Source organism: Grampus griseus (genome assembly GCF_964374135.1).
Source record: "Grampus griseus genome assembly, chromosome: 11".
Taxonomy (NCBI): Eukaryota; Metazoa; Chordata; class Mammalia; order Artiodactyla; family Delphinidae; genus Grampus; species Grampus griseus.
In genome coordinates this window covers 84663227-84675300 of record NC_139005.1, presented here as the reverse complement: position 1 = coordinate 84675300, position 12074 = coordinate 84663227, and the positions used below count along the sequence as shown (strand labels likewise).

General features: G+C 47.3%; 1 protein-coding gene across 1 annotated transcript in view; it reads right to left on the bottom strand.

Annotated features, from left to right (window-relative positions):
- The window catches only part of STAB2 (stabilin 2), a 158314-nt gene that overhangs the window by 89491 nt on the left and 56749 nt on the right, over positions 1–12074 (bottom strand). Inside the window, exons 16-20 of the mRNA XM_082666494.1 lie at positions 8282–8335; positions 7926–8006; positions 5458–5610; positions 3382–3444; positions 663–749 (exon numbers count right to left, since the gene is read on the bottom strand). Of these exons, the coding sequence (XP_082522620.1) occupies positions 663–749; positions 3382–3444; positions 5458–5610; positions 7926–8006; positions 8282–8335 (438 nt within the window). The remainder of the gene's footprint in view (positions 1–662; positions 750–3381; positions 3445–5457; positions 5611–7925; positions 8007–8281; positions 8336–12074) is intronic.

Below are 12074 nucleotides of genomic sequence, written 5' to 3'. Positions count from 1 at the left end.
GGCACTGTGGACTGGGCGGTGACAGAGGAGATGAGGGTCGGATGGAGACTTGAGAGGTCAGTCAGCCCCAAGAAAACCTGGAAGAACATTCTTCCAGGAGGGAATGGCAAAGGCACACCCGCTGAGGTAGAAATGAGGGTGAGAGACAGGCCAGGGACGCTGCAGAGGGTGGGCCGTGCAGGGTAGTGTCAAGGGCGTGGGCTCCATATTAAGAGTGATAGGGGGCTTCCCTGGTGGCGCAGTGGTTGAGAGTCCGCCTGCCGATGCAGGGGACACGGGTTTGTGCCCCGGTCTGGGAAGATCCCACATGCCGTGGAGCGGCTGGGCCCGTGAGCCATGGCCGCTGAGCCTGCGCGTCCGGAGCCTGTGCTCCACAACGGGAGAGGCCACAACAGTGAGAGGCCAGCGTACCGCAAAAAAAAAAAAAAAAAAAAAAGTGATAGGAATCATGGGATGAATGGATGCAGGGAGGGGGTGACCTGGCCGCTGTGTGGGGACTCTGCCCTTCCCTTCCTTCGCAAGAAGACATGGTCAACCTGTGGGCCAACCCAAGGGCAACCTGTGACTCACAGACCCTGGGGCCCAAGAGCCGCCCAGCCCTGTGGGCTTCTGTGCAGGCCCTGGTGGCCTGGCTAAGGGCCCCGGCCACACACAAGCCTCACCTTCACGGTGGCATTACAGTATCTGGCACAGCCATTCTTCAGGCTCCTGACTCGGCCAGTGTAGACACATTTGCGTATGAAGAGTGTCTGGAAGAAAGCCAATGAGGAAGAGCATCGCAGTCTGCATTTTGAGGTCCTCTGGGCATGACTCGGCTTCTGCAGACACTAGACAATCTACTTCTGTTTTACTGTCAGCGCTAGGGAAGAGTGCCAGAGCACAGAGCACACACAGGGCCCAGGCGGAGCTGCCACCCTGTTAAGCCTCTGTTTCCTTGTTGGAAGAATACAGGCCAGGGTTTGCACGACGCAGGGCATACGTACCCTTCCGTCCCTTCTCATGCCCTGGAAGACATTGTTAATCAATCAGGGAACATGTTCCTGTGCCTCCAGGATGTGGCTTAGCCTCCCCTTCCAAGTAATAACCATCCCTAACCACTTCCTATATAGACATTTTGGAGCCATTAGAGATTTTCCTCCTAATTTGTACAAAGCTCCACCACAAAAACAGTGAGAGTCTGAGTTTTCCTCTTAGGAATTGTGGGGTGTAGGGGCAGATTTCCTTCTATGCTCTAACCTCTGATACCCACTCAGAATTACGGAGAACTACCATTTATTGAGAACCTACTAGGGTCAGAAGCATGGCCTGTAGGAGGTCATCAATCTTCAACTCCATGTGGATCTTCCTCATCCCTTTTCTATAGATGAGGAAACTGAGGCCCGGACGGGTTAAATCCTTTTTCTTAAGAACACGGATAGTAAGTGGCAGGTCGAGAGAATGGATCTTACCACCTCCTAACTTTAGGATCTCAGAGGCAAGTCATGCTGTCTCGTGAGCCTCAGCTGCCTCATCTGTGAAACAGGACGAAAGGCTGAGCTCAAGGTTTGTGCTGAGCATTTAGTCCTTGGCTCAAATTTTATGTTAGACAAAAATGGATACGGAGGTACTCCTTCATCTCAGGCTCCTACTTAAGAAGAGAGCAGCGAAAACCATGGGCAGTAAAATCCTAAAATCTTAAATGTCCAAAGGAATTCTGAGGTCGATGAGGAAGGACTCTTCAACCCCCTTGTTGGCTGTCAGGAAAATTAGCCAAGTATAGACCATGGGAGCACGGGAGGGGCAGCTTAGGTGTTCTGTTGGCTCTGACCCACGTGTCTCATTTTTTCCTTTCCTCTCTCCCTCCTCCTTTGGGCTGAGGCAATGTAGGATCGTGGTGTGCGTGTACCAGCTGTGTGACCTTGTGGGAGGGCTTTTATGTTTCCTCGCCTTAGTTCCCAGGTTACGCTCTGGTTATAACGTGCCCCCCTCGTAGGTTTGCTGCACGATGCACTTAGAACAATGTCTGGCACACAGCACTCACTGGGATGCCAGTCACCACAGTTTCCTCTTCCCTCCTCCCTGTCCCTATTCCCTGGTCGACAGCATCCTGCAGGACTCAGGGGTGAAGGCTTCCCTGAGCAAAATAAATATCTGAACACCTATGCCTATTTAATGTTAATGTTTTTCTTTATGAAATGCTCCACAATAGGATGGTGTTAAAAAAAACTCATCACCTTCTTTATAATAGCAATCTATGCTAGTGTGGAATGAACTGGCTGGTTGGGAAGTCCTTTCTTAGGATGAAGTTAGAGGCAGGAATTTCTATCACCAATCTTACCTTAGAACACGTTGCTTTTGCTACCAGTGGAGTATTTACTTGGCATATAAATTATGCCAAGAAAAATTACCTGTTTTCCTTTTTAGATTAGAGCTTCTCAAGACCAAGACAAAACAAAGCAATATCTTATTCATCTCTATGCTCCCTGAACCAGATCTATAATCCTCAATAGACGTGTGCAGAATTCTATCAAGCTTGACAAGGTTTTGATGGTCCTAGTGTCATTTTTCTTGATATGTCTTGTATTTCTCTCCAGAATGATGCTTGGGAAGAGCAGATACAAATGAAGGGTAGCAGAACATGCCACACCCACACGTGCCACTTTGGCATATGGATTATTTTGTGCTAGAGGCACTTGAAATATAGCAGATACAAAAAACCAAAAAACTTGTATACGTTTAAGATGTACAACATAGTAATAATGATTTGATGTAGGTATCTATTGTGAAATATATTTCACATTTTAGTTACTTTTCCACAGTTACCTGTCTTTGCTCAACATACTATATAAACACTTGGGTTTTGCTGTTTCTCCAGGTCTTCATTCTCCTATGGAAGCTCTTAGGTATGTGTAAAAACCTGTGCTTTTCTCCTGTTAATTTGTCTTATGTCAACTTAATTCTCAGGCCCAGCCAGAGACCGCAAGAGGGTGAGGGTAGAGCTTTGCCTCTCTTATGCAAACACTGGGTTTTATTTCATAGGGCAAGTAGAGAGGGAACATTTACTGAGTGGCTATTTGATTCAGGCATTGCACTTGGAGTTTTACCTGTGCTGCTGCTGCTGCTGCTACCGTTGTTGTTGTTATTATTATTATTACCATTTGTGGATAAGAAAATTAGCGTAAATATGTGAAGCAACTTACCTTGGATAAATGAGCAAGGACTCAAACACAGATCTGTGGGCTGTCTTTCTACCATCCCCCCAGACAGAGTAGGCTAAGAGCTAACCTTACGTTATCCCAGTTGGAACGAATATCTTTTAAGAGGGGAAGATGGAAAGGATGAGAAACCACACCAGCGGGGTTGCTTGGGTGATGTGTGCTTCCCTGAAGCTGTCACACTCACTGTGGGCTCAGAGTCGGCAGGGCATTTGCTCCAATACACCAGGGAACAGCTCACACAAGTGCCCTGGAAGGAAAGACTGCAGGTCAGTACAGGCGTGTCTGTAAGAAGGAGGGGCAGGCCACGTGTCTGGCCTCATGCATCCTCCCTGTGAAGGGGTCCCACTAGTGTACCACTCTTGGCCTCTCTCCCCGCCCCTACTGCCTCCTCACCAGAGAGAAGGAACCTGGGAGAAGGAAGTGGGCCCGCTCAGAGCAGCCCCTTCCTCATCCTCTTTCAGGGTCTGACAGGCCTCAGGCTTCTGGTCTGAGGGGACACTGCAGTTGCCCACCTGTGCCAGGTGGCATTGGCCACACACTCAAGTCCCTGTTCTCCAATTAGCTTAGCAGTAACGAGGCTGAACATTGACTCTCTGCCTTTCAGTCTCCTGGGCTTCTTCCTCCATTGGTTCTGAATTCAGGAGGAAGAAAAGGGGTGCGTGTCTCCAAATTGCTCCAGATCTATTCTCTGACCTTCTCTACTGTGCTCTGTGCTCCAGCAGGTAAACCTTGAAGGATGGTCACTTGGGGCCCTTGCCAGTTTCCAACTGGTCTCGGTGAGGTACCGGCAGTATATTGGTGGGTAGGGGGAGAACGAGGTCAAGGTATTTCTCTCCTGCTCCCTCTCTGCTCGAGCACCGTTCCTACAGCTGCTGATGGATACCTCTTCTTCCATTCCCCCCACTCTCACTGGGTTCAGGTAACTCCACCCGCTCCCCACCATTGACTCTCTGGTGGTAATGGTTTCCTGCCAGAGCTTCTCCTTGGATGCCCCGGCATCATGTGTTTGCTTCCTCAGCCCTGCCCACCCCTCTGTAGCAGCTTCTTCATTGAAGTCTCCTAATTTGAACCCTTGGTATAAATTCTGCTTCCTTCAGGGACCCTAACTAGTACAGAGACTTATTAAGGAAGCCTCTAAGATTCAAACATACATGCCCAAAGGCAGCTATGGGTTCAGTCTGCTGAAAACTGAGACTTCTAGAAGAGACTGGCTGCTTCTACTGTTTACTAGTTATCAATACTTTCCAGAGAATACATTTGTCCTTTTTTTTTTTTTTTTTTTTTTTGCGGTACGCGGGCCTCTCACTGCTGCAGCCTCTCCCGTTGAGGAGCACAGGCTCCGGACGCGCAGGCTCAGCGGCCATGGCTCACGGGCCCAGCCGCTCCGCGGCATGCGGGATCTTCCCGGACTGGGGCACGAACCCGTGTCCCCTGCATCGGCAGGCGAACTCTCAACCACTGCGCCACCAGGGAAGCCCCATTTGTACTTTTAATAGACCTAATGGAAACCACCCTAAACCACACAGAGCAGACTCATTTAACTTTAAACCCAGAGAAAACAGTAAAAGAAGACCTCAGTCTAAGGCAGCTATTGGGAAGCCCTTCTTATTTAACCAAAGTTTTTTTGGTTGTGGCTCAAACCCACATCTTAATTCTTTTCTTTGGGGAGATGGAGAACAAGTTCTTGAACGACCTGCAGAAAAGACTCACTAGGAGTCAATAATTAGACTTGCTCAGAGCTCCCCGCCCCACCCCTCCCTGAGCAGCTGCCGTTCAAGCTCAGGGAAGGCAGTCTGGAGGACAAGGGCAGCCCTAACTCCCTGCCTTGTTGCAGGGTTGCTCTGTTCCTGGTTGTTCAAAATCTTGTTCAGTTTTAGTTGCTCTGATTAAAACCAGCTGAGCCAAAAAGTTGCAATGGAAACAGGAAACCTTGATTTTGGACTTCTAGCTTCCAGAACCGCGAGAGAATACATTTTTGTTGCTTTAAGCCACTTGGTCTGTGGTAACTTGTTATGGCAGCTCTAGAAAACGAATATACCAGGGTAGCAACTATCAGTTTGGAAATTCCCCCAGGAACTTTGGTTCACGTTTGAGGAGATATGACCTCCGACCCTCCTGCCTCTTCACAAAGACGGAAAGGCCTCCCGAACGAGGCTCAAGTGTGAAACTATCCTCGTCAGCTCCCTCAGAATTGTGAGGAGAGAACGGTCTGCTCTGTGGGGCTGTTCAGGGTCCTCGTGGAGCTTCCTAGTTTTCTTACCAGTTTCATCTCTCTCTTTGTTTCATCACATCGGTGGGGCAGGATTGGGACGATGGAGGGAGGAATGAGGACTCCAGTCAGTGTGTAAATCCGGCCGTTTTTGGCGACGACCTCCATTTCTTCCATCGCCACATCATTTGCCAGAATCTGTCCCTGGAAGGAAGCAATGGCATCTTTCATCCTTCTGTACTGAGGAGCGCCAGGGGTCCCTGCGCAGGGCTGAATGGCGGCGACCTCTCGAAAGAGGCTTCAACTTCACTTAACCTTCCACTGAGTGGAAGATGGTGATTAGAAGGGCTTGGCTGACAGGGAAAGATGAACCTGTTGAATGAATTCTTGACTGGCTCCAAGCAAGGATGTCCTTGCGGATACGGTCCTTGCCGGTGCCGGACTGGGGAAGAGGCATAACTATTCCAGCTCTGCAATGTGTTTGCTAGGAGACCTTGGGCAAACTGCTTTATCCCTGTGGTGAGACGGGGATCCGTTCATTCAGATACATTTAGTGGCCTTGTACTAGACTCTGCTTGAGGGTCTGGGGAGATACCGGGGAACGAGCCCAGACAGGTTCCTGCTCATGCTGTAGGCGAGGGAGCAGAAAATGAACCAATCAGCAAAGAATTCTGATCTCTACTTTCCTCCCAAATCTGCTCCCCCAGCAATATTAATGGCAGCACCATCCTTCCGGTGGCTCCAATCAGAAGCTCAGGAGTCATCTTTGGCTTCCTCCTTCCTCATCCCCCACCCAATCCATCAGCACCTTCTGTTGGTCTGCCTTTCAAAATATCTTCAGAATTCAACCACTTCTTACCATGTCTCTGCTACTACCCTGCTCTGAGTCACCATCATTCTTATTTTATACGTTAAAAATTTTTTTATGCCATTTCTAAAGGTTACTTTCTATTTACAGTTATTAGAAAATATTGGCTCTATGCCCCGTGTTGCACAATACTTCCCTGAGCCTACCTCACACCTCGGCCTGTCTCCCCACTAGTCACCATCATTCTTCTCTGAGTTACTATGTTCACCTCCCAACCAGTCTCCCAAAACGTATGTCTGATCACGTCATTCCACTGCTCAAAATCCTCTAATGGCTTTTTATCTCATTCAGAGTAAGAACCTACATCCTGACCCCAAGTTCTTAGGCCATGTGTGACCTGACCCCACCTCTCCTCCCTCCTACCGCCTTGTCCTCCTCCTACCTCTCTCCTTTCCTCCCTCTGTTCTGGCCCCGGGGACCTTGCTGTTCCCCAACCCGATCAGCACGCGCCTTGCTTCGTACTTTTTCACTTTCTGTTTCCTGTCTCTGGAATGCTCTTTCCCCAGCTATTCACATTGCCTTTTCCATCATTTCCATCAGGTCTTTGCTCACATATTTTCTTCTCCATGAGGATTTCTTAGACACTTTATCTAAAACATCAGCCCCACTCCCACTTTCTAGTTCCCATCCTTGCTTTGCTGTTTTTTGCCTCAGCACATACTACTCTCTGATATATGATATATTTAACTCATTTATTATCTATTGTCCTATGTACTAGAACGAAAGTTCCACGCAACCAGGGACTTTTATCTGTTTGCTTATTGGTCCAACCTTGAGGGCCTAGAATGGTGTCTGACACATCTGAGGCACTCAACAGAAACTTGCTGAGAGAATTCCCTGGTAGTCCAGTGGTTAGGACTCAGTGCTTTCATGGTCGTGGGCCTGGGTTCAATCCCTGGTTGGGGAACTAAGATCCCACAAGCTGTGCAGCTTGGCCAAAAAAACAAAACAAAACAAACAAATAAAACCAAAACAAACAGGAACTTGCTGAAAGGACGACAGGGCATCATCATCACAATCCAAAGTGAATCAACAGGAGACATAAGCTCTATGCTGCCATATTTCTGCTGATATTACAACCCTGAGAAGTTAGCAGAATAATACTTTGAGTTTCTTACATAAACTCAAAGTTTGAGTTTCTTATATAAATCATGTTCCCTCCCACCTCAGGGCCTTTGCACCTGCTCTCCCTTCTGCCTGGAACTCTCTTCTACTCATCTCTGCCCAAGTTCACATTACTCATCCTTTGAAGCTTGGCCAAAGCATCCTCTCCTGACTGAGGACTTCTAGATTCCCAGATCTGCTTGGTCTTCTTCTGCTGTGAGCTCCCACAGCCCTCTTAACTTCCTCTTGGGGCCCCTGTTTATAATTGTAATTAAATAATTAACTGGTCACTAATTAGTTGCTTAAAGTTGTTTTCCTTGCTGGGATGTAAGCCTGTTTTTTTCACTGCTTTATTCTTGGCTTCTAGTTCAGACTCACACATGGAGTCGCTCAGTAGGTATTTGCTGAAAGACATAACAAATGAATGAAATAATCATAAAGAGTCGAAGCCTGTGAATTAGCGTCGAGGTAGGATAACCCAATGAACAATCATAAGCAGAGAAAAATGCGTTTGAGCAATGACGTCAGCAGTAGAGTTTTCACCTACGTTGTTGGTTGTGTTAAACCGTATGATCTGGTTGGCCATGCTCCTAACGTGAGGGGTCGAAATGAGGGCAGCCACTTCTAGCTGCAAGAACAAGAGAACAATAGAGACATGAGAGCGGCACCCAAATCCTCGCTGGAAAAAATAGCTTGAAAGCTTATGAAATAAGTGACAGGAGCTTTGAGGTCATGCGTTTTGGTGGCTTGGAAGATTTCTTTGATGACAGGCTCATTATTCACTGTTCAGCGTGTGCTCAGAGCACCAGATAAAGAACAACTGTCACACGTTCTAAAATATTGGAATTTAAGGTCAGATATCTTGAAAGCAAGGAAAAAATACCAGAGAAAAGTGGGGCTGACCTGAGTAAAAGGGACAACATGGTATCTGACGAGCTCCAGAAGCTTCCGAGATCCCTGCAATGGAATCAAAATACTTCTTTAGTCACTGAGGAAAACACAGATTTCCCTCTCTTGTTCAAACTTCCTCAAATGACGTTGGACACTTGGTCAAGAAAAACAAATGACCCATAATCTCTCTACTGGGAAGTCCAGGGTGAGAACAGCCCCATCCCCCAAACAGCTAACATTCACCAAATTTTTTTTTTTTTTTTTTTTTTTTTGCGGTACGCGGGCCTCTCACTGCTGTGGCCTCTCCCGTTGCGGAGCCCAGGCTCCGGACGCGCAGGCTCAGCGGCCATGGCTCACGGGCCCAGCCGCTCCGCGGCATGTGGGATCTTCCCGGACCGGGGCACGAACCCATGTCCCCCGCATTGGCAGGCGGACTCTCAACCGCTGCGCCATCAGGGAAGCCCTCAAATTTTTACTTTATGGCAGGGGCTATTCTGCAAACATTATATGCACATCTCATTTAAGCCTCCCAACAGCCCTGTGAGGTGGGGATACTATTGACTCAGTACATGTGTGAGAACACTGAGTTTTAAAGCCATGTCCAAGGTCACAAAGCTAACTTAGGATACAAGCCGAAGAAGTCACTCAAGCTCTCAGTCACCTTGCTCCATCACCTCTCTCCATGTCTAAGGCTACATTCCAGGTTTTCTAAGACAGCCTCAGTTTATGATTCTGTTTCACTCTCTCTACATAACCATGTGCTTGTTAGACCATGTACTGGTTATTTAGGAACATACAGTCCTTGTTAGGAATATCTGGCCAGGGCTCTTTCTCCTTCTGTGTTCTCATGGTACATGTTCATCTCGCCATCGAGGCCCTTTCGAGGGTTTCTCATGCTTCAGGAAACAGAAGCAGCAGTGGAGAAAAAAAGAGAGTCTTGGGACTCTAAGCAGGATGAACAGTCCCCGTACGGGCGCCCTGGAGACAGTGTATGGAACTGAGGAACACAGGGCCTCTCTCTCTGGTAGAAGACGGCAGCAGCAGTGGCGGTCGGCTGTGGTATGTCTGTAATCTCCCAGCTGAATCAGAGCTGGGTTACAAGCTTCGAAGCGCTGAATTCTGCTACTTCAGTGGCACTGCCACGGTTACTCTATCTCGGAAAGGTGAAGGATTACAAATCAAGATCACCATAACCTCCAAGAGGCTGACCATGCTAGGGACATGTTCCAACAGCATGAGGTCCCAGGTGGAGAGAAAGCCCTGCCGAACCTGAGTTCCATTCACTCAGACCCCTCTCTGCATTCCCCCTTGGCCCCTATGCCAGGGGAATTACCTGTAAGTAGAGCGACCACGCATCCTGGTTTGTCTAGTACAACCCTGGCTTTTATACCTGTCATCCTGGCAGCCCCATTCACTCTCAGAAGTGTCCTGGTGTGGACGCTCGTCAGGCCACCCTATCTATACATCACTAGCATTATGTGCAGGGCAGGGTTACCAATAAGAATGCTGAAGTTGACCACCAGTTGGCCAGCCCTGGAAGTGATGGTTTCTGTAGCCCTGGTTCTGTTACTGTGAGACTCTGAGCAAATCACTTAGCCTCTGTGTCTTAACTTCCCCTTACAGCTACTTTAGGGTACCCAGAACTGAGGAGTTGCAGGCAGAAGCAATCCCACTACACGTTTGGATGCTAAGTGGCAGAAAGGGTGGGAAAAAGTAGGGACCGCTGGAAAATATCAGACAGAAGTAGACTGCAAACTCCCAGAAGGCAGGGACTGGGTCTGTAACTGTGTCCCCGGCCAGCATAGTAGAGGGCACACGACAGGACCTACATAAACATTTGTGTCAATAAGTAAAAACGAGGAGGGGAAGAGTCCTGAGAAGGGCACTGAACTGGACCTCAAGAACCTGAGTTTAATTGTGGTTCTGCTTCTGTGTGACCTTGAGCAAGCCACTCAGCACCTGTAGTCTGCAAAACAACAGGGTTTGTATGGACCCCTTCCACCCTCTAATTCTATACAAAGACCTGATAAACTGGATAATCCACTTCGAAGGCCTCAAGAATTAATTGGCGTTGGATCCTTTTTACAAGAAACGGGAGAATGAAAGGGACAAAGGAATTGACCAGCATCACTGTGCCACCGTGTGTGCCCGCCACCTTATCTGGCCAGGGGCCATATCGTTCAGAGAGTTTAGTCCAGTTAGGCTCAGGGCAACAGGCTGTGCTCTCAGGTGCTGTCGCTGGAGAGCCTTTTGGAGCAGTGCATTCTTCCCTTTACGAGGACATTCATTTCCTACTTGCTGTTTTAGATGCAAACGAACAACAACAACAACAAAAACCAAGCCTTTCGGTGCCAGAGACAGAAAGGGAAAGGTTTTCTACCAAACTGTGACTATGACTTTGAACTCTGTAAATTCACCTCTTTTTGTCCCATTTAGCTTGCAAGGTTTTGTGAATTGGCAAGGGCTGGTCTCTTGCTCCCTTTGCTCTTATTTCTGTCTAGATGAAGTCATAAGCTGGGGTTTGTGATTGATAGCCATGGTCTCTGCAGGGATGGGATGGTTCAGAACTGAAATTTTGCTTCAGAGAGAAGCAGAAAGATACACTGGAAAGGAAACGATGCATTCCCAAAGCAGAATTAGAAAGTATTCTTCTGAGGAAATCATTTTTTTTCCATTTCATTGGCACATAACTGATGGGGATCTTCTTGTCTCCAGCTAAGGTTCCTCCCTGAAGATAAAGCTAAAGGATGCTCTTAAGATGGGTGGAGAGAGAAGGAGCTTCCCATAGGTTGAGGAATTTTAACCCACACTGACTCTGGACCAGAGAAACTGGTAGAAATGATTGTTCTATTCCTCACCTAGAAGTTGAAGTGGAAAAACTGTTTTAGACTCAGGATAAAGAGACTTGGGGTTTTATATTCTTTGCGAGCAGAAAGATACTGCCTTTGAGAGAAATGAGATTGAGAGCCAGGGGCAATGGTGTGCTGGTAAATCCCTTCTATGGGGAAGAAAATAAGCCCCGATTTATAGTGCTGGCCAATTTCCATGGTGTCAATATTCCTACCAGAGGCTGATTTCAAGCTACCGATGGGATCTCACTGAACGAGAAGAGACATATCTACTCTCGAGAGCCTGAGTGAGGCAGCTCCAGTCACCACTGGAAGGAGCTACAAGGAGAAAGAGGGGAGCTTCCCGAGCCAAGGTACTTGACAGAAAAGCAGGGAGGCTGATCTTTTCTGTCCTAGTCTAAAGGCTTTGTTTTAATTTTAAATGTACCCGATTAGGTGTCTGAGAACTCCTTTATTATTATCAAAAATGTATGTATCAAATTAGAAGCTATGCATTCAGAGAAGCCATATAATCTCAGAATTTTAATACCTTCCCAGGGGAGAAATGATTACTTCTTGGATTTAAAATTAAATATGAATGTGAGTTCTAAAGAGAAGAATGTTAGTTTTCCTGTAATAGCTAGGTTTCAGGAAACTTGAGTGTGAATCATATTTTTAAAATAACACCCTAGTTTAAAGGCACTGGGAAATCTGGCTTTTTAAATGGAAACCTGTAGCAAATCTTCACATATCAATACGTTTAACATCTGTTTGTAATGTAAGAGATTACCTTCTGACTTAGCTCCTTGATACCTATTTTTTTTTTAATCCAAAGTATTCTGAATGCAAGATATCCTGTAGGTACCTGAAAGTATCCCAGAAAGGGAATGTGAGCCTCTACATCATTCACGCAACAAGTTTCTGAGTGCCAAAAAACAGTGTGGGGCTTCCCTGGTGGCGCAGTGGTTGAGAGTCCG